This window comes from Strongyloides ratti, assembly GCF_001040885.1.
Source record: "Strongyloides ratti genome assembly S_ratti_ED321, chromosome : 1".
Lineage (NCBI taxonomy): Eukaryota > Metazoa > Nematoda > Chromadorea > Rhabditida > Strongyloididae > Strongyloides > Strongyloides ratti.
In genome coordinates this window covers 10,058,966-10,081,760 of record NC_037307.1, presented here as the reverse complement: position 1 = coordinate 10,081,760, position 22,795 = coordinate 10,058,966, and the positions used below count along the sequence as shown (strand labels likewise).

Below are 22,795 nucleotides of genomic sequence, written 5' to 3'. Positions count from 1 at the left end.
TTTAAATACAAGTTTTAATGGCGTTGTTTAATAAGGAGTATCAATGATGTGAGATATTCTTTTTAAAATTATCAAATATCTTTAAAGTATTATAATCCATCACTCGGACTTGGGGTTGAAAGTGCTGATTTTTGTAGAATTGCAGTTTTTTCTTTAGTTCTATCTTTTCCTCTTACTTTATTATTTTTTTTAACAATTTCTATACTTGGTTCTGTTTGTTGACCATTTCCATTTTTACTAAATTTATTTCTTTTTACATTTTTCTCATTCTCCTCCTGAACGCTTATTTTTTTTTCAATTGTTGTTTTATTAACTTTATCTATTCTTTTCGATGGTGTTACATTTTCAAATTTGTCACTTTTTTTTGCTTTTTTCGTTTTATCAATTTTTGATAACTTTTTTTTATCTAATTCTTCAACAACAGGTTTTTTCTTATCAGTCTTGATAGTGGATTTTTTTTTATCATTACATACTTTATTTTTGTTATCAGCTTTACCACTATCTTCTTTTAAATTTCTAGTTGTTGTATCATCTTCAGTTTGTTTTTTTTTGCCTAATGAATCATCATTTTCTTTTTTAATTTCAATATTTTCAAATATTCTTGATTTCAATTTTGTGTCTTTTCCTTGTAACTTTTTTTTTTCAAGACGATCAGTCTCAACTTTAGTTTTTTTATTTTCTAACTCATTATCTTTTCCTTTTTCATCACTAGGAAGTGTTTTTTTTCTATTTTCGTCATCTTCACTTCCTTTATTTTTTTTCCTATCATCTTCTTCACTAATTTGTTTATTTTTCTTTTTATCCTTCAAATCATCATTTTTTCCTTTAACAACATTTTTTGCTTTCTTCATCATACGTTTTTTTTCACCACCTTCAGTGTTTCTATCTTTTTTGTCTTTGTAATCTTCATTGTTTTTTTTATTTTTATCATTGTCATCATCTGATTTTTTTTTTACTTTATCTATTTCATCAACGTCCCTTCTTTTTGAAACCTCATTGTCGTCATCACTTCTTTTTTTTCTTGGATAATCTTCTTTTTTAAATTCATTATCTATAGTATGACGTCTTCTATTTTTTCCAAATTGATCATCATCTTTTTCGTCTCTTTTTTTTTGTTTATCAACATCTTCACCATCACTTTTGGTACACCTTGGTTGATCATTTTCTTCTTCTTTTACTTTAGTTTTCTTATTTTTCTTTACTTTTTCATTTGTCCCATAATCAATTTCCTTCTTGGATTTTAAATTCTCATCATTAAAATTATTATCTTTTTCATCTTCTTTCTTATCCTTTTTATCTTTCTTTTTTCTTCTTTTTTGTCGTTTTTCTTTCATATCATCATTACCTTTCTCCTCCTCTTTGTATTTTTCTTCATCACCATCATCGTTTTTTTTCTTTAAATCATTTTTTTTAGTTCCAGCTTCTTCAACATCGACAACCTCATCTATTTCGTCATCATTAACATTTATGTCGTCATAGTCGTGGTCTTTTTCATTTTCTTTAGCATGGACTTTTTTTCTCCTTTTAACAGATTTTTTTTTATTGAAATTTGGATCTGGTGCGTTAGGAGCACACATCATTATAATATCTTCAATACCACCAACGTTTTCCATTGTTAGAAAAGTATAACTGAAATAAGATTATAAAAAAATTAAATAAATATTAACTTATAAAAACCTTTCTTATATGTAAATTATTTTATTTGAAATAAATTTGAATATAATTATCATTTAATTTTAAAATTTTTTTTTATTTCAAATTTAACGTGAATAAAAATTATAGTCTAATATTATCCAATGTTTTTATCAATAAAATTTATTACTTTTATTATAAAAAATTTATAATTAAAGTTTTCACATGCAACCTAATACTAAAATGCCAGTTTAACTACTTTTATGTTGGTAGAAATTTATTATTGCTTTTTCATAACAGTTTTTTTTTCTTACTTTCATTAATATACACTTTTATAACTTTTTTTTACATCTGTGCACAATTTCTTTGCCTGTTAAATAAAAACAATTGTTGAAAATAACATTATCAATTTGAAAATAATAACAAATAATTATACACATATATATGAAATAGCTTCACAAATATTATTTAAACTAATTTCAATCCGTAATTTTTAGGTATTTACTTTTAAAATGATAAATCCAATGTTCGTTCTTACCCAGTATTAAAACACAAAATGAATTCAAAAGGTAAACCATCGAGAATAAAAAAATTATTTTTAGAAATTTATAAATCTCTTTAAAAATTAAAAATCCAACGTCATTTGTCTTATATTTAAATTTAAACATAAATTATTATTTATGTCTTAAATAAGTGAAACTATTATCAAAATACTTCAAGTCAAATGTTGATAATATGGGACATTTTAGGTATTATTTTTCTCACGTCAACCTTATCCCAATTTGTTTCCAAATTCTTTGCAACTATTGTCAGCGCCATATTTACTTTATTCTATGACTTTAAAATGTATAAATCAAAATTTGGCATGCCATACTTTGAGAGGTAACAGTTGTAGTCTTGTTTTATTTTATTTAATTAATAATTATTAATTTTGCGTTTAGGATTTTTTAAACTATTTCTAAATATTTTTTTTTTAATTTTTTTGCTTACAACATAACTTTGGAAAATGCTTAATAGGGGTATTCTAATTGTACTTGAAGGCATTGATAGGAGTGGAAAAACTACACAATCAAAATGCCTTGTTGATTATCTATCTGGAAAAGGATTGAAAACTCATTTGCGAAGAGTTCCAGGTAGTAAAATTTTAGATAAATTAAGTTGTTACATTATATTTAGATCGTAGTGAACCATTAACTGGACCAGCAATTGATAAATTTCTCCAAACAGCAACATCAGTTGAACAAAACAAAAATACGTTACATTTATTATTTTCAGCTAATCGTTGGGCAATAATTGATGAGATTAAAAAATTTTTGGATGATGGTATTGTTGTTATATGTGATCGTTATGTTTATTCAGGAATATCATATTCTTTGGCAAAGGGTCTTGAACGAAAATGGGTTATCAGTCCAGATGTTGGATTACCTAAACCTGATATTGTTTTATTTTTTGATATTAAACCTGAATCTGCAAGAACTCGTGATGGTTATGGCGATGAAGTATTTGAAAAAAAATCTTTCCAAGATATTGTTTATAAAGAGATGAAAAATTTAATGTTAAAAAACAAGGATATTTGTAAGGTTAGTTAACTATGTTTGATTAAAGTTTAGTAAATATTTTTTATCAGATAATTAATGCCAATAGACCTGTAGATGAAATTTCAAAAGACATTCAAAATATTGTTTCTGAGAAATTGGATTCACCGAATATAAAACCTTTAATTTACCTAACTGAAAGTGATTTATTGTAATTTAATTCTTTCGTTGCGGTGTTATTTGCTATTTTTTATTATTACTGTAGAATATTAGCATAAATAAAATTTTTTAACATAATAATGTATATATAAAAAAATGTCTAAGATATAGTAATGATTGTATTTTTGTTGAAATAATATTTTTATTAATTTATTTGTATTGTCATAGAATACGATCAAAAACAATTAGAATAAAAGATGTTTAAATTAATAATATGCTGATGAACAAAAGTTTTTTTTATGCAAAATATCAACTTTTAAATTATATAGAATTTGTTACAAGCTTTATTAGTTTATTAAAAATAAAATTAAAAACAATTAAATATAATTTTTTAAAATGTTATAAAATTATTTAGAAGTAAATTTTTATACATATCCCATTGATAAATATTATTAAAAAAGATGTAGTCATCTTTATTATTTGAAAGTTTTTTTGAAAATCTTTTCGAATATTCATTTACTTGTTTTTCATTCAAAGGTGGATCATTTAAAAATGACAACTTTTTTACATTTCCAACAGCAAGAAGTTGAACTGTATTTGGGATTTTAATAAAAACATTATTACGAGAAATGTAAGCCAATAAATTTTTGAAAGATTCAAGAGAATCATAATCGCTGTATGAAACATTATTTGCTATGATAACTTTAATGTTTGGCATGTATTTACTTATAACTTCGGTTACTTCTCTAGTTAATTCATAACAATTGTGTAACTCCAACTTTTCAACTGATTCAGGCATCAATGATGCAAGATATTTTAAATCATTATGAAGTATTTCGGTTTCTAACTCAATACTACTTGATTTAAAATCCAATATAATTTTCTTCAATTTTTTACAATTTTTTAAAGAAAATTCTTCACAATTTCTATTTAAAAGTTTCATCTTAAAATCTGAGACATAAATCTTTAATTTTAGAGTTTCTAAATTTTCCATATATATTAAATTTTCTTTAACATTAAAAAATGAATCAATGTTTGTAATATTAACTGAAAAAGAGGAAACAAATTTCTGTAATGGAAAATGATTGCAATTTATAATTGAACAATTCACATTTCTTTTAGCATTAAAAAATTCAAATGTAGAAGTAATATCCCATTTAATTTTTATTTCATATTTCACAGCAATCTCCAAAATCATATGAATATAATCAGTTATTGAATTATAGTCACATCCAAGATCCCTGAAAACTAATGTTGCATTTTTTACTTTTGAAAAAGCTTTGAAAATGTGATTTATGATTGTTCTATTTTTGACAAAAGTAGTAATTGCGTTGATGGCAGGTGAACTAAAAAGTACAATTTCATTAAGTTGATTGAAACCTTCAAAAATATCTTCTTTTAATCCATTATATTTTTGTGATCCAAACATTAAACTATGTAATGGGATATGAATTGATTTTATATTACTATGTTTTAAATAACTTAAAATATGAATTATGATAAAATCATTATAGAAACAATACTCCATAAAACGAAGAGTTATAGCATATTTACGTATTTTACAAATATTGTTAATTTCACTACTCAATTTATTAACAACAATTTTGTTATCTTTGTCTCTTAAATTTCCAGTACTATTTTCAACACTTAAACAAATACAATCTCCAATATTTATAATTTCCTTATTAAACTTCTTTTTCTCTTTTAAAAAAAAGGGATATCTATCTTCTTTTTCAAATATAACACCATTTAAATTATTTTTTCCTAATGGTTTAAAAAATCCATGGCCAGGTACATGAATTTTCATATGTGGCATATCATTATACCATACCATTTTTCTTGAAACATTTTCATTATTAACTAAATAATTCATCCATTGACATGTTTGAGAAAGATTTTTTAAATCAGATATAGATAAATAATTTTTTATAATCCGTTTTCTTATTAAAGAAATTCTCATTATATCAATAAATGAAATGTTGCATTCAGAATTCATAATTTCTTCAAGAGGTAGAATAAAAATAGTTAAGGTTAAATTAAGGAATAACTTTAAGAATGATAATTAAAAATTTAATTAATTTCTTTTTATTTAATTATTTACAAGCTTTTAGGCTAGAAATGTGACAATGCATATTGTTAAATTAATGTTTATAATTTAAAATTTTGTAAACATATTTGTAACAAAACACAAAGTTTTTATATAAAAAATAACAGTTTGCTTTTTTAGTGACACATTAAGGATAATTAACTAGATTTATATTGTATGTTAACAATTTATTATAAATTTAATAATATATTATGTATATTTAAAATTTAATTAAAAATTGTAAACTATAAATATTAAATTTTAACTATTGATTTATACATAAAGTAAAAAAAAATCAACTGTAATAAATGTTTTACAAATTAGTTATAAAATTTAATTTTATTATAAATTATCAAATTTATTGATATTCCCTTATTTATAATTTTGTATAAAAATATATGTTAAAACAGAATATTTAAATATTATAACAATTAACAAAGTAAAAAAGATTTCTTTTTAACTTAATTCATAAAGATCAAAGTAAATTTACATAAACAAATTAAAATTCATTACTTTTTACGTTAAAGAAACCGACTTTTATTTATACTACAATAATTTTATACCATCAAAAGCCATTAAAAATAATTTTCTTTATATTAAAGAATAAATCTTTATTATTACTTTAGTAAAGATATACATTTGTACTTTTTTTTTAAAAATCAAATAATTATCAAAAAGTAATACAATAAATAAAATAAAGTTTATAAAGAAATATATTAATAATAATTTTAAAAAGATTATCTAAAATTATTACTCAACTATTTTATATATTATCTGATTTAAATAGAATGTACTTGAAATTTTTATACTTGATCTAAAATGAAATGTTATTTTAAAAGATTTATATTTTACTGTTTTACAAAATATTTTATATTTAAAAAAACATTTATTTTTACATAATATTAGATACTATAAATTATATTCTGTGATAACAATTAATCATACAAACTTTTGTTTTGAGAAAGTACATAAAATTCTTTTTCATTAATAAAATCATTTACTTTATTTGACTGAAACTATATAAAAATTTGATTTTTTGCTGTTTTTCTTTTAATTTTTTTGTAAAAATAATTATTCAATCATTTATATGAATCATAAATGCACTAATACATTATATTTATATTGAATATAATACATATTTTACTAATTTATACTATATCTAACTTCTTTGTTAATCTATTTTATTTTTTATTGACAGTGTTACTTTAGAGATCATAGTACATTCCTAACTTTTGTATAAAATTAATTGGTATAAATGAATAAGATCTAAAGAATTAGATAATTGGTTATTTAAAAATCATTTTTTTATAAACTTTTTTTTTTTTAAATTTGATATTAATTACCATATATTTATAAATTTTTATCTTATTCAATATAATATTTTAAATTTTAAGGTTTAGCAAAAAAAGAAAATGCTTTATGTTCCTTTTCTTGATGAAGCAATTCAAAAGTTGTTGAGTAAATCATGTAATGACGATACAATTAATCGTCTTTGTAATGTTATTACTCCATGCCTTCTTATCTTTTTTACATTATTTATTTGTGCCAAACAATATGTTGGTGAACCAATTCAATGTTGGGTACCTCAAGAATTTGAAAGTGGTTGGGAAGAGTATGCTGAAGATATATGTTTTATAAAAAATACTTATTATATTCCTATAAATGAATCTATTCCTAGACATCAATTAAATCGTAGTCAAACTGAAATAGGATATTATCAATGGGTACCTATTATTTTATCATTAATGTCATTTATGCTATATCTTCCAAAATGGATTAAAAAATTATTAATTAATCAATCTAATATTGATATAGATGGAATAATTATGGAAGCTGTATCATTAAAAAATCTTAGTAAAGAAGATAGACAAAGTAATATGAAAAAATTAAAAAATTATATTGATGAATGTCTTGAATATGAAGTTCAAAATAATTATTTTTTTAATCAATGTTCAAGATTTACAAGTATAAGATTAATTTATATAACAACTATCCATATCTGTATTAATTTTTTCAATTCATTAAATATTATTTTTCAATTTTTATTTCTCAATAATTTTCTTGGATCAAAATATACAATGTGGGGATATGAAGTGATTAAAGATTTAGTTCATGGAAAAGAATGGGAAGATTCTCCAATTTTTCCCAGAGTAACATTATGTGATTTTCAGGTTAGAAGACTTGCCAATATACATCATTATACTATTCAATGTGTTTTGATGATTAATATGATTAATGAAAAAATTTTCCTATTTCTTTGGTTTTGGTTTTCAATTATTGCTATCATTGCAAGTATCAATTTTTTATACTCATTTTGGAAATTTTTTTTACCAATGAATCGTGAAAGAAATTTATATATTTATTTTACAGATGATTTTAATAGAAATAATAATCCAACATATTTTAAAAAAGTATTTTCTTTATTTGTTAATGACTACATTAAAGTTGATGGTTATTATATTTTAAACTATATAGAAAAACGAGCTGGTGGTATATTAGTAAAAGAAATAGTTCATGAATTATTTGATAATTTTCTTCAAAACCAAAAAAAGATATAATTAAAAATTTTTTATATTATTTTTATTTTTTAACTTAAATAAAAAAATGTTCATTTATAAGAAATGTATTTTTTTTAAAATTTAATAACTAACTACATCAATAAATTTATTATTTTAATTACAATAATCAAGATAATTAAATTAAATGTTGTTTACATTTTAATAATTGAACATTAAAAATCAAATTTTTATTAAATAAAAAATAAAACTTAGATAAGTAAGTTAAATTTTAAAATAAAGTTTATATAAATTAAAACTTTAGTATGGTAAAAGTTTAAGTTAACACAACTAAACATAAGAATAATAAATAAAAAGTAATTTGAATATTAGCAACAAAAAAAACCTATTTAAGTAAAATTTTTTTTGAATATTATAAAATTTGAAAAGTACATAATTGTATACGTTAACGTCTTAAAAAGAAAATTTTATTTTTTATATTTTTGTAATTAAAATGTTTAAAAAAAAACGTACAAGTTTGTATGACTATTTATTAATGAATGAAATTCCATTTAAAGTTTCAAAAAAAAATGATCATGATGGTAAATAGTAATCATTTTTAATTATTTTTTATATATTTTAGAATCTATTTTAAATATGGAAATAAAAAATGAATCTAAAAAATTATCAGGAGCAGAAATTGTTGGAAGAAATATGCAGATTATGAATTTAATCATAAGCAACATACATGGTTTGAAAGATAGAAAAAATGTTGCTTTAACATGTAAAGCATTTTATTTAATATGTATTGATAAGGAATCTTATGTCAAACGATTTAAAAAATTTGTTGAAAAAAGAGAATTATCATATTTTATTAACGATCCTCTATCTATTATTTTTGAGAAGGAAATTATTATCAATTTAACTCATTTTAGTAGAAGTAATACTTTAAAATTGGAGGCAATAGGTAATATAATGAAAATGAATAGACATATAAAAACAGATATGGTAATAAGAAATTTACCAAATGGATATTTTCCATTTTTTAAAAATTTAAATTGTTTTGAAAATATTAAAACAATATACTTTGATTCATCAAAATTGGAAAATTTTCCTTTAGCTATTTTTAAAGAATGTTCTAGTTTACAACCAATAACTTTAATTTTTGGAGATACTTGCTATATTGATCTTGAAACAAGAAATTTTATTAAACCTAAATATAGTAATGATAATTTGATGTTTCCAAAGAGTATTAAGCATATTCATTTAGATTCTAAAATTTCTGATGTTACTTGGTTAAAAGATGCATTAAAATGTTTTGAAAATTATGAACTTGAATCTTTGATTGTTAAAGAAAATGTTAAAAATACTATATCGGATCCTACATTAGAATCTATTGCTTCAACTTTACATTTTTTTAAAAAGGTTAAATTTATAATAAGAAAAAATGGTTTTTTTTATGATAGATCTTTAACTGATTATTTTGGACAAACATTTGCTGTCTTTTTTACATCAGAAGAATTTGAGTTTATGTTTGAAATAAACTTTGATATTAAAAAATGTAATCTAGATTTTTGGATAAATTATAATAGGTTACAGGAAAAGTCAATAAATGATATAAAATATGCATTATTTCAAAATGTTTTGATAAATGAACGATATTTATGTATAAATAGTTTTGGAATCTCTCGCCGTTTTAGTATAATACCACATAAATTTAATAATGTGGAAATTCAAAGTTTCAAAAATGGCTTTCGAAAATTGAGAAATTTAACAACATTAAAAATGGATATTTCTTGTATTAATATAGAAAAGGACTTTAAAATTTTTTGTTGTAGTTTAACTAATAAATTAAAAAATGTTAGTTTATATCAATGTGATGAGTTAAAATTAAAAGATTTGATTCAATTAGTTAAACATTGCCCATATATTGAAAATATACGTTTAGAAGATGTAAGATCAATAGATATAACAATAAAAAAAATAATTTCATTATTTGTAATGTTAAAAGGATTAGAGATTGATTTTTCTACTGAATACAATTTTAAATATATTTTAGCTGATTTGGTTAAGAAAGATAATGAAAAAAATCAAGTTGTATTAGATTGGCCACAAATTACTTATTTAAATATTTTTTGTAAGAATCCAGATTCTAATGAAATTATGATATTAGATGAAATAGAAAAAAAAACACCTAGAAAATCAGGAAAATTTTTAATAACAAAATTTTGGAAACGATTTACAGTGGTAATTCAAATTATTATTCAAAATAATACAAATTATCTTTCTTATTTTGATAAAATATTTGACTTTGATTAAATTTTTTTTAAAAATTCATTGTATATATGATAAAAAAATAAAAGTTTAATAAAAAAATAAACATTTTTACAAATATAGTAATTCTATAGCATCAGTCCATTTCATTAAATCTTTCATAAATATAACAGTATCAGGTATGTGGTTATCATATATCCAAAAAGTATTTTGAAATGTTGAATTTTTCATAAATTTAAATAAACGTGACTTATTTTTTTTAAAACATGGAAAAAAATTATTTTCACACATGAATGCATTAAAATCTTTATATATTACAATTTCAATCCATGATGGTATAGTTATTCCAATATTATCAATTAATAAAATACTTCTTAAATTTTTAAATAATAAAAGTGCATCATCTGGTATATAATGACAATGTTTGAAGATACATCTACTAATATTTGGAGAATTTTTATAAAGACAATTAAAGTATTCTTCCTTCAAATATGGCATACTTATAAATTGTATTTCATTTAATGAATTTGGTAAAATTGATAAAATTGAAATTATAAATGTATCATATAATTTTTCTTGTAAATTAAATGTTTCAAAAAAAACTGGAAAATAATTATCATGATAGTTTAGTATAAAAGATTTTAATTTTTTTATTTGTGTTTTGAAGTCAAATGTTTTATGATAAAATTTTGATAAAAATTCTAATTTTTTGTCTGTTTTAGTAAGTTTTGGATAAATAGTTCTATTAAAAATTATTATAACTTCTTTAAGATTGCTCATTTCAGTAAAAATATATTTAATGTTTTCAAGATCTTCAAATTGATTTATAACTAATGTTATAGAAGATAGATTTTTAATAATTTCATAATTTTTTTGTATAATATCTTTTTTAATATAAGAAAAAAATAATAATTTATCTTTTTCTACATCAATAAAAACATTGATATTTCTTCTTTTACAATAATTTAATATTGTGACAGTTAGAAAAATAGATTTTTCATTTTGATCAAATGTTAATTTTAATTGTATATTATTTTGAGTAATATTATCAATAAATCTCCAAAATTTACTATCAATTAATAAGTTGTTGTTAAATATTTTAGAATACTCAACATAAATAGTAAATTCTTTAAGATTTGGTTTACCTTTAAAAATGTCATGTTCAGAGATATCATATTTAGATATGAAAGATAATATTATATATAAAGAAATAGGACCTAAATATTTTAAATTTTTAGTTTTTATTTTTTCAATGATAAGTAATATAAAATCATCTACTATTTCTTTATCTTTTTTTTGATTATAAATAATTAATTTTGAGGCAAAACGAAATCTTTTAAATAAATTTTTTATTGATATACCACTTTTTTGTGCAAGAATAAATTTTACTGAATCTTTTTCCATACTTAAGTCAGCTGTATTTTCAATAATAATATTTGTTTGTACCTCAAAGTCTGTATTTTTTCTGTTACTAAATATCCATGGTGTTAATGTATCAGTAGAAGGAAATTTTTCCCCATAACAAGAAAATAATTTCCATTCAATTACATTACCATTAATTGATTTATATACAGTTAATTTAAAAATAATATTAAATGGTTGAATATATTTTGTTACACTACATTTATTCATTTCATCATAAAAATCTTTGTCAAATATAGCTTTATCAATAATCTTCCAAATAGAATTTGATTTTTTAATATAATTTGATATATAAGAATTTGGCATTGACATCATAGTAATAGAAAAAAAATATTACAAATAAAATAATAGAAAATATAACTAGAAAAAAATGTTTTTAAAATTTATTATACTTTTTTAAAAAAAAAAATACATTTTATATATTCTTTAAATGAATAATATCGTAAGATCTAGGGAAATAAAAATGAAAAATGTTATAGAAATAATTTTATTCTATCAAATTACTTTATAAAAATTATTTTCATAAATAGTATACAATGTTTTCTTGGATGATGTAAAATATCTTTAAAAAAAATTTTTTTTAAAGTTTAACACACTATAATAAATAAATTTTTTTAACTTATCAATGCCTTTTCTTTTCATTGAAATAGAAAAAGATATATCTTTATATTTATAATTCTTTTTATTATAATAGTGCAAATTAGAAAGTATTTCATGTGATGTTAATATGTAAGTGAATGCTTTGAAGGAAAAAAAAAAAATATTTCTATACATAATTTTTAAAAGTGATAATAAAAATTTGTTGTAAAAATTGCACTAAAGTGTAATATGGTGTTACATTTATTTTATCATGTTTATCTTCATATTTCTTTAAGACAAAAATTATTTTAAACTATAAATATAATTTAATTGTAAAAAATAGTTTGTTAAACATATGCCTTAAAATAATTTAAAAAAAAAATAAAATAAAAATAATTAGTATTTAAACATATGAAAAATAAATAAAAATATTATACTTTTTTTATATATTAATATTAAATAGACCATTTTTTTTAAACATAAAAAGTTTATACTTTCTATAGTTTATTATTATATATTTTATATTATGATGTTTTTTATATTCTAAAAAAAGTTATTGTTACACACTATTATAAAATATAACATAATTAAAAGATTTTAATCAAATTAATTAATTAAAAAAAATTATTTTCTCTTTTTACCTATAAATATAAATTATGTTATTTTCAAATAATTGTTATTAATTTTTAAATTATTACAAAATATTTATACAAATTTGTAATTTATAAAGTACTTAAAAAGTTAGTGTTATAGTTAATAATAATTAGATAATAAAAAATTTTTTTATAATATTTTAAATATTAAGGGCCAAAACAAACTGAAACATTTGTATCTAAAGGTGTATTGTTTTTAACTGAACGATTAGAAATTTGTTGATATTCACCATTTTTTATAATATTTAAATCACTAAGACGATCTTTTTTAAATTCTTCATGCATACATTCAAATTTTTCCATTGATGGAGCTTTAGAATTAACAACTTTTTCCCAATCATATCGATCCTTGAAAGAGCATTTATTTGTTATCATTATATCTAGAAAGCCTACATATATCTCTTCATAATTTGGTCTACCTCTTCTTTCAATATTATTAAGATTTGTTAGTGATTTAGCTAATTCTGTAGGTAAAAAATTTAAAATATCTATTAATTTAGTTGTTTTTTTCTTAGCTTCAACTTCACTTTGATTAACAAATGACCAAGGAAGACCTTTATACATTTCCATTAAAGTAAATATTAAACCCCATATATCATCAATTCTTTGTTGTTCCAAATCAAAATGCATTGATTGAGAACAATAAAATTCTGTACCACGAAAATCAACAACTTTACGAGGTTTTCGATGCCATCTAACCCCATTAATAATAGTTATAAATCCTCTTGATAAACCAAAATCAATAAGATGTATAAAACGACATCTTTTAGAATCATTTTTATGACCAAGAACAAAATTTGCTGGTTTCAAGTCACGATGAATATATCCAGCTTCATGTAATTGTTTAACAGCAAATAATCCTTGAATTCCAATTCTAGACCAAGTACCAATAGAAAATTGTCTGTCAGGAAGATCCTTAACAAGATCTTTTAAACTTTTTCCTAATAATGTCATAAAAACATAACTATACAAATTTCTACGACTTGGTTCATTAATTTTGACAAATTGTTCCGTATCAGGAAATATTTGATGTATTTTTTTTAATATTTCTACTTCCATTTTTAAACCACAACCTCCTTCAGTAAAATTTGATTCTGCTTTAATAACTTGATATTTACCAAGTTCATCTTCAGAAATATCTGTACAACTAAAATTCTTATCAATAACAATTTTTTCTTTTGTCAATTTTTTTGCAAGAAATATTGCTCCAAAACTTCCTTCATCAATTTTACTAATTACTACATATTTTTTTAGTAGACGTCCAATAAGATTTGGAGGAGCAGGAGTATCCTGTTGAATTATAGATTCTGTTTGTGTAACTTCAAATTTATGATTCTCATGTTCTTCTGTCATTTTAAAATAATTTAATATTACTATGAATAAAATGTTAGTGCTAAATAAAATATTATTGTAATATAATCTCCATCATATTTCAAATTTTCAAATTTTTTTTATTATTAAATAATTTTATAATAATATTTTAAATTCAAAATTTATCATATATTCATTATATATTTGAATTTTTTTAAATCAAGTAAAAAGTTATGAAAATTATAAATTTAAAATATTAATTAGGAAATATTTATAATATTTGATAAACAATTTTTTTATAATTTAAAAATTGTGTTTATACTTAAGATAAAGTCTTTTCATTAATATACTTGACGTGAATGTATAATAACTAAATTAATGACAACATTAAAAATCCACACTAATAAAAATTTTTCCACTTATACAAAATGATATTATATATATTTTTTAATTTTACAATTAATCTCTTTTTTCAAATATTGATAATTTAAAAAAAAAATATTAACATTAATTGACGAAAATAATGGATGATAAGCTTATATATAAATGTACATACACTTAAAGTACGCAATATCATTTAGAAAAATGACCGAATGAATTAAATTTGATGCGCATCCTGCATAACTGGAAACGGGCGGTTTATAAAACCCAGTTTGAGGTAATTATTGAATTCTGAAATAAATTTTTCAGATTTCAAAATTTTGGAATGAAGTTAAGTATAACTTCTAATTTTAATAGTCTTTGACAAAATTTTTAAGAAGTTAATTGATTTCTTTCAATTAATTAGAAGAATTTTAAAATACTAAAAATTCACAAATATGTATGTGGAAATAACAATATTATTATATATTACACGTAGACATATTTTTAATCAAAGTTTCTAATTTCTACAAGCCTTTAAAAATTTATCTTTCAGGATCTAAGAAAAATAAAATATTTTCAAAGATTACATAGATCTCCTTTAGACAACACGAAATTAGAAGTTGTAACCAACTTCATTCCAAAATTTTGAAATCTGAAAAATTTATTTCAGAATTCAATAATTACCTCAAACTGGGTTATATAAACCGCTGACTTTTAGTCGGAAGGCAGGTACCTCAAATTTGATTCATTCAGTCATTTTGATGTGTAATACTATGTTATACCTGTACATATATTTTCATGAATCTAATTTACATAATAAAATGTGACATACGAAATGACCGAATAAAATAAAACTTGATGAAGTTGCTGCTTTACATCAACATGGTGGTTTAAAGAACCCATAAAGAGGTAAAAATTGAATTCTGAAAATATTTTTTCAGTTTTCAAAATTTTGGGATGAAGTTGAGTAAAACTTCTAATATATATATGCTCTTTTTAAATTCTTTGAATGTTTTTAATTTATTAGTTTCTTTATAGTTTGGTACAATTATCTAAAATTACACAATTTTTTTTATGAAAAATTATATCTTTAAAGTTTGTATAACATTAAGATTTATGTCAAATGATGTATAAGAAATTAGGATTTTTTTTATGTGGAGAGATAATCTTTTTTTTTGATGTATAAGGAAATCTTTTTTGAAAAGTTGTTTAAATAAAAACATTATTTATGTTAATTAAAATTACATAAGATTCTGCAAATTTTTTAAATTGATAAAAATGAAATAATTATTAGAATTTTTATTTTTAAATATGAAAATATTAAGTTAATATATTTTACATATCTAAATATTTATTAGTGTTGTATATAATTGCTTCCTGTTAACATTCATAGTAAAATATTTTTTATCTAATCAATCAAAAAAGCAATCATTTGTTTGTTTATTAAAATTTGATAACATTTTGAATTACTTATTGCTTCCATCACAATTGTTTAAAATTTTTTCAAGATATGTACTATCGTAAATTAATACCATATTGATGCCTGAAACTATTGTAAAGTTTGGTTTTAAAGAAAAAATTAAAATAAAATATTTACTAAATGAATAAAAATATCATTAAATATATATTTTAAATTAATTTTTTTTGTAGTATGAGATACTTTTAGAATATTTTTCAAAGTTTCATAAATCAAAGTAAAAAGTAAATTGATGTTAAAAAGATTTAATATCTTTTAAAATAAAAAACACCAATTTCAATAATTTTAGGTCAAAGTATGCTATAAAAGATTACAGTTTTGCTAAATTTTATTTGATGCTCTGATGTTATGTTATCGTAATTACTGAAAGATGATAGATAATATTGTATATGTATGTTTTTTGTTATGAAATTAGGTGTAAAAAAAATTTTTGTTCCCAAAATATGTACATAATTCCAAAATCTTGGAGTTTAATTATAATAATAGAAAAAAAACATTTGATAAAATTTGTTTATATAATTTGTTTTGATATCACTTATTTTTGGCTAATATTTGTTTTGTTATTTTTGAAATAATTTTAGAACATTTTAGGTGACTTTAATTTGAACACCTAAATTTTTATAAAAAATGAATGGAAGATTAATATTTGATGAGAAAATAGAAGATTTAGAAGTGGTAATTGAAAGCAACGAAATTAAAAATATTCTTAATAGTTTTTTAAGTAAGACAAAGAATGTAATAAAAGTTACAAATAATGGTGGTATGTTTTAAAAATAATAAAATTCTAAGTTTTTCTAGATGTTGATAAAGATTCTATGAACAGTGAAAGGTTTTCAGTAGATAAACCTTTAGAAAAATATATTACAACTGCAATAGAAAGGAATACAAATATATTAAAATATTTAATGAAAAGTTTACCAAATCCAAAAGATAGAAAAAATATAGAAGTGGTTTCAAAAAAATTTTATTCATTTTCAAATGATCCTATTTCATATGTACCTTTATCAAAAAGTGAAAAAATTTCAAAACAATTTATCAATGAAGAATCAGGATCATATCAATTAATTATTTCTGGAGGAGAAGTAATTATTAATATTCTTGAAACATTACAACCTAAAGATCAAAGTTTTGATGTTTTAAGGAGAATTTTAAAAAAATATATTCCAATTATGGAGTCATTATATTTTATGATAACAACACCTAATTATTATAAAATTTTTGAAAATTTAAATTGTTTTGATAGAATAAAGACTGTCAAAATTGATATTAATTCTTTACAAAAAAGTGGTACAAGAATTTTTAAAGAATGTCCCTCTTTGAAACCTGTAAATATTTATATCAAAGATTTATCTCTACTCAATAATAGAGAGATTTGTGATTGCATTGAATATCAATTTCCATCAAGTGTTAAAAATTTCTATTTTGAGAGTAATCCAGAAATTTTAGAATGGTTACTAAGTAAAGTATCATTTTATGATTATGGATATTTTGATAATTTTTTCATGTCTAAATATTCTTTTATAAAGTTAATGGATTCTAATGTAAAAAGTAATTTCTTGGAAATTATAAAATATTTCAAAAGGATATCTTATTATAATGGTGATTTTTATGCTTCTCCATTTGATAAAAATGTTGGAGAAGTTCTTTCTAAATACAATATCAAAACATTTGCAAATGTATATTTTTCAAAAAACAATATTATTAAAAATTTTCTTGATTGTCCAAATAAATTAAAAGAATTTGATGAAATTCGTGGAAATATATTAAGAAAACGTAATTGTAGAATATTAGGAAATAAAGGCATCTATTCAAGTATAAATAAATTAATTATATCTGATATAATAGAAGCAAGAAAATTTCATCCTTTTTCAATATATGAATTACAATTTTTAATATATGACATTGAAAAAATGAAAAAATTAGACCACTTGGAGATTGATCTTCATTTATTTAAAAGTTTTCCTGATTTTAAAAAATTTTTTTGTGCTATTAAAAGTCAGATAAAATATCTAAAAATTGGAAAATGTTCTACTATTATGTCTTATTACTTTCCTGAAATAAAACGTTATTGTGGAAAATTGATGTATCTTTATTTAGAAGATGTTGGCCCATATACTACAGTTACGATAAAGAATATCTTAACGACAATTAAAAATTTAAAAGGACTCAAAATAAAATTTAATGATTTTTATAATTTTAAATATATTTTAGAAAGTTTAGAAAAAAAAGATGGTGTTGAAAGTGTTTTAGATTGGCCTAAGATTGATTTTCTTAATATTATTTGTCCTTTTCCAGATAATGAAAATTATGAAAAGATAAGGCAAATTGAATACAATACACCAAGAAAGACAGGTAAATTTATGTTAAAAGAAATTGTTCATAATGGAAAAATATGTTGTCAAATTATTGTTCAACGTAGTACAAAATTATATGATCAATTTGAAGAAATATTTGATACATATTTTTAATTAATCTAATACAAAAAAATTTTTTTTTTAATTATTTATTTTTAAAAATAAAATAAGATTAAATGGTCGTAATTCATTGTACCTTCTTTTATGATAAATTTATTTTTATTATAACAATAGAAAAATATCTATCTTTGATATAAATGACAAAATATTTAATTTATAAATTAATTTCAAATACAATTATGATATATTATTAAAAATTGAATATTGCTTTCAATCATTATATATTTAAACTTCATTAGATACATATTTCTCACAATTATTATTTAATAAATTTAAAAAAAATTATTCAATTTTTTTTTTGTTTTATAATATCTTTAGACTTTGATTTCTATTATAAAATTTCATCATTTACTTTTTGACGCACATTACGTTAAACGTTAAATTTTAAAACAAAAACTTTTCAGTTATTTACACTATTATCTTGTAATTAGTGTAGAAAAGTTTTTTTTTAATATAATATAGTATAAAAAATACAAAAAATATTAGTTTTGTTTGGTACAATAAAATTATGATCATAATGGGTAACACAGAACCATTGGATGATGAGAATACTGATAATGTTCCTATGGAGATATGCAAAAATAAAAAAGGAGGAGTTATTGATGTTATCTTTAATTTATTAAATATTAAAAATGGTATGTTTATTTTATGAATAAAAATTTTTTTTTACATTTTTAGAAGATAATTTTAATAATCAATTAAATATTTCTCTTAATACAAGAAACAAAAAAGAGGAGAATAAAAAAAATGAGGAAAAAATTTTAAAATTAATTATTAGAAATTTAACAAATCCAATTGATAGAAAAAATGTTGAAATTGCTTCTAAAAAATTTTATTATTTATGTAATGAAATTGGTTCGTATATACCTATATCTGGATATGAAAATGTTACAAGACAACATATATATGGAGATGAAAAAGGATTTAATTTTAAAATATCTAATAAAGAAATTTGTTTAGATATTTTTAGAACACTTATGCCTGAAGATTTTGGTTATCATAAACTAAGAATATTGTTTAACAAATATGCACCACATATGGAATCTTTATTTATTAATATGAAAAATTTTAGTTGCTATGATGTATTTAAAGATTTAGAATGTTTTGAAAATATAAAAACTGTTAAAATAGATAATAATTTTTTACAAAGAAATGGGTTTGAAATATTTAATGTTTGTCCAAGTTTAAAACCAATTAATCTTTATATCATTAAAACCTATTCTAATGATATGAATATAATTGATAATGAAACATTTAAATACCCTACCAGTATAAAGAATATCTTTTTTGAAAGTGATCCAAAATCTTTGAATTGGTTATTAGATAAAATGATAAATCTACCAAAAAAATATTTTGAAAATTTTTTTATATCAGAAAATTCATTTTTAAATCTTATAAGTAATGATGATGAAGTAAACTTTATTAATATTATTCAATATTTCAAGAAAGTTAATTATTATGCTAGTGATTTTCTTTTAAATATTACAGATAAATATATATCAAAAATTTTTCAAAATTTAGAAATTCAATCAACTATTAATATTTCTTTTTCAAAGAATAATTTTGGTACAAATATTTTTGAATCATCAGAAATGATTAAGAAATTTGATGATAGACGTGGAGTTATTTTAAGTTACCCTTCAAATCGATTTTTATCTCAACCTGGAGTTTATTTAAATGTTCATGTGTTAAGAATAAATGATAAAAAAAATAGTAGAAAAAATCATCCATTTTCAAGTTATGAAGTTAAGTTTTTGACTGAAGATATCAGTAAAATGAATCAATTAGAGAAATTAGATATTGATCTCAATTTATTTAGTTGTTTCTTGGATTTTAAATACTTTTGTAATAGTATCAGAAGCAATTTAAATTGTCTTAGAATTGGAAAATGTTCAACAATTATGTCTTATCATCTTTCAGAAATTTCACGTCATTTCAAAAAATTAGAATATCTTTTTTTAGATGATGTTGGTCCATATACAAGTGTAACTCTTAGTAAAATATTAAGTGAAATTAAATATCTTAAAGGTCTCAAAATAATATTTAATGAATTTTATAATGCTAAACATATATTAGATGACTTAGAAAGAAAAGTTGATGATAAGAAGATTGGTGTTTTAAATTGGCCTGAAATAGATTATTTATATATAGTATTTATTTGTTCAATAAAAGAGTATGAAGATATTATTTTTAATATTGAAAAAAATACTCCAAGAATGATAGGTAAATTTTTAGTTAAACAAAAAAATTATCAAGGAAAGATGTATTATCATATTGTTATCCAGCGTTCTTCAATCTTATTTGATAAATTTGAAGAATTATTTGATTCTAAGTTTTAATTGGAAGAAAAATTTTTTTTCTTAATTTTTTAATATAAATTATTATTTTCTTATAAATTTCTTTGATATATTTAATAAATAAATTATATTTGTCTTGTATTGTTAAAAATATAATTTTTTTTATAGCCGTTTATTAAAACTAAATTTACACTAATAAAGTATACTCATAATGAACATTTTAGAAAACATTAAAATATAATCACTTAATTCTAATAATAATAATTAAAAACAAACTATTTTTTTTTTCCTATGACTGTATAGATCTTTTTTATTTTATTAATAGAAATAATTCTAACTTTATTTTCCTAAATCTGAGTGCTCCTATTCTTATTGTTTGAGGTAACTTTCGTTATGTTTTCACTGATATACGATGTACTTTGAGTTTCATCACATTCCATATTTTCAATCCTGTTATCAATTTTTTTTTCTTTTAAACATTTATAATCAATATTATTTGATGAATCAAGGGTAATCGTTGAGTTACTGGTTAAATTATTTTCTTCTTTTTTATTTTTCTTCTCAACGTTACTTTTATCATCAGTAAAGTATACTTTTTGTTTAAAAGTTATACCATCACCTTTTGATGACCAAATAGGAAGAAACCAAAGTAACATCTTAGATCCAAAAACTTCACTAAAATTATATTTTAATGAAATATTATATGCTTTTTTATCAATTCCATAGGTAAATAATGGTGGTCTATATGACTCATTTGTAGTTAAATTTCTACCAACTAATGTTAAATGCCATAGTAACATGCTTAAAATAGCTCCTAAACTTCCAAAATTAAGAATAAAATTAATTACAAAGCATATAATTATAGTAGAATGGACATGTCTATATATGATAGTTCCATTATTAGAAGCAAAATCTATAATACTTTCAATGTTATTGACAGTTAAAGATAAATGAAGTAATGTTCCATAAATAAGAAATAGAAGAAAATATTTGTAATTTGTAAACATAACACAATTATTAATCCATGGACAATGATGATCAAACTTAATAATACATTTATTACAGTTAGAACAATGATGAGTTCGATCTGGTTTAACTATCATACATCGATAACAATACCGAAAACCACCATTTCCAAGTCTATTATATATTGGTAAATCATGGTGAAGTACATGTTCTGTAGTTATTTCATCAAAATTTATTGGTGTAGATGATATTTGATATAACTCATTAACTTCTGAAGAAAATTTATATATTTTTGGTATTTCTTTATTTTTTGTAATCACTGCTTGAAAAAAACTCCATAAATACATAATAAAAAAGAATGATACAAAGACAATGTCAATTTGTTTTCTAATATATGTTTTTGTAACAACTATAAAAAGAAAATTTAATTAGAAAAAAAAAATTTAATTTAACTACCTTCTAAAATCAAAAAATTAAATATAAGATAAGATGCAATAATTGTAAATATTACAAGAAAGACCGGAATCCAGCGTTGGCATCTACCTTGAAGTGTAAATATATTTTTTCTACAAAAATACCATACTTTATTATGGCATTTCATTCTTTAAATAATTAATGAATCTTATTTTTTTTTATTTATAATTAATATCTAGACAAGTAATTAAACATTTTATTAATAAATAAATTTTTTTTTTCTATAAGTAAAATTTATAATAAACAAATTTTTAATAAAAAATTTACAATAAACAATATTTTTGTGGTAAATTTTAATTTTTATACCTGTGACGTGTCAAATGAAAAATTTGGAACTTTTAGCATAAATATATATATAAAGTTGGTATTTTATTTAAGCTGCATCATTTAATAATAAAAGGTGAGTTATCACTTTAAGACGATTTTTAACAGTTATAATAATAAATAGGGCAAAATAACATTACAAATTTATATTTTTATTTGTATCTTAAAATATGATTATTTCATGTTAAAAATTTTATTTTTATTTGTGTTATATTTAGCGATGGAATAAGACATCTTAATTTTACGGATTATAAAGAGATAATTTTGTATTATC

At 20.5% G+C, this 22,795-nt stretch overlaps 10 protein-coding genes across 10 annotated transcripts; 5 read left to right on the top strand and 5 right to left on the bottom strand.

Moving 5' to 3' along the window:
- Positions 1–89: 89 nt before the first annotated feature.
- On the bottom strand, positions 90–1,613 carry SRAE_1000311900 (Hypothetical protein; the record flags this gene model as incomplete). The annotated part of the gene is made up of 1 exon (XM_024650273.1): positions 90–1,613. One exon carries the CDS (start codon positions 1,611–1,613, stop codon positions 90–92), a length of 1,524 nt encoding a protein of 507 aa, XP_024504067.1.
- A 1,025-nt stretch (positions 1,614–2,638) lies between these two features.
- Positions 2,639–3,382, top strand: SRAE_1000311800 (Thymidylate kinase; the record flags this gene model as incomplete). Its single annotated transcript, XM_024650272.1, has 3 exons — positions 2,639–2,765; positions 2,809–3,212; positions 3,260–3,382. The coding sequence occupies 3 exons, from the start codon at positions 2,639–2,641 to the stop codon at positions 3,380–3,382; spliced, it is 654 nt and encodes a 217-aa protein (XP_024504066.1).
- A 335-nt stretch (positions 3,383–3,717) lies between these two features.
- Positions 3,718–5,322, bottom strand: SRAE_1000311700 (Hypothetical protein; the record flags this gene model as incomplete). The annotated part of the gene is made up of 1 exon (XM_024650271.1): positions 3,718–5,322. The coding sequence occupies one exon, from the start codon at positions 5,320–5,322 to the stop codon at positions 3,718–3,720; it is 1,605 nt and encodes a 534-aa protein (XP_024504065.1).
- Positions 5,323–6,824: 1,502 nt separating this feature from the next.
- Positions 6,825–7,970, top strand: SRAE_1000311600 (Innexin family-containing protein; the record flags this gene model as incomplete). The annotated part of the gene is made up of 1 exon (XM_024650270.1): positions 6,825–7,970. The coding sequence occupies one exon, from the start codon at positions 6,825–6,827 to the stop codon at positions 7,968–7,970; it is 1,146 nt and encodes a 381-aa protein (XP_024504064.1).
- Positions 7,971–8,463: 493 nt separating this feature from the next.
- On the top strand, positions 8,464–10,226 carry SRAE_1000311500 (Hypothetical protein; the record flags this gene model as incomplete). The annotated part of the gene is made up of 2 exons (XM_024650269.1): positions 8,464–8,509; positions 8,551–10,226. The coding sequence occupies 2 exons, from the start codon at positions 8,464–8,466 to the stop codon at positions 10,224–10,226; spliced, it is 1,722 nt and encodes a 573-aa protein (XP_024504063.1).
- Positions 10,227–10,292: 66 nt separating this feature from the next.
- SRAE_1000311400 (Hypothetical protein) lies at positions 10,293–11,918 on the bottom strand (the record flags this gene model as incomplete). The annotated part of the gene is made up of 1 exon (XM_024650268.1): positions 10,293–11,918. The coding sequence occupies one exon, from the start codon at positions 11,916–11,918 to the stop codon at positions 10,293–10,295; it is 1,626 nt and encodes a 541-aa protein (XP_024504062.1).
- Positions 11,919–12,982: 1,064 nt separating this feature from the next.
- Positions 12,983–14,188, bottom strand: SRAE_1000311300 (Asator; the record flags this gene model as incomplete). Its single annotated transcript, XM_024650267.1, has 2 exons — positions 12,983–13,183; positions 13,229–14,188. 2 exons carry the CDS (start codon positions 14,186–14,188, stop codon positions 12,983–12,985), a joined length of 1,161 nt encoding a protein of 386 aa, XP_024504061.1.
- Positions 14,189–16,613: 2,425 nt separating this feature from the next.
- On the top strand, positions 16,614–18,454 carry SRAE_1000311200 (Hypothetical protein; the record flags this gene model as incomplete). Its single annotated transcript, XM_024650266.1, has 2 exons — positions 16,614–16,746; positions 16,785–18,454. 2 exons carry the CDS (start codon positions 16,614–16,616, stop codon positions 18,452–18,454), a joined length of 1,803 nt encoding a protein of 600 aa, XP_024504060.1.
- Positions 18,455–18,977: 523 nt separating this feature from the next.
- SRAE_1000311100 (Hypothetical protein) lies at positions 18,978–20,799 on the top strand (the record flags this gene model as incomplete). The annotated part of the gene is made up of 2 exons (XM_024650265.1): positions 18,978–19,095; positions 19,139–20,799. 2 exons carry the CDS (start codon positions 18,978–18,980, stop codon positions 20,797–20,799), a joined length of 1,779 nt encoding a protein of 592 aa, XP_024504059.1.
- A 305-nt stretch (positions 20,800–21,104) lies between these two features.
- On the bottom strand, positions 21,105–22,324 carry SRAE_1000311000 (Zinc finger, DHHC-type, palmitoyltransferase domain-containing protein; the record flags this gene model as incomplete). The annotated part of the gene is made up of 2 exons (XM_024650264.1): positions 21,105–22,132; positions 22,180–22,324. The coding sequence occupies 2 exons, from the start codon at positions 22,322–22,324 to the stop codon at positions 21,105–21,107; spliced, it is 1,173 nt and encodes a 390-aa protein (XP_024504058.1).
- Positions 22,325–22,795: the final 471 nt, after the last annotated feature.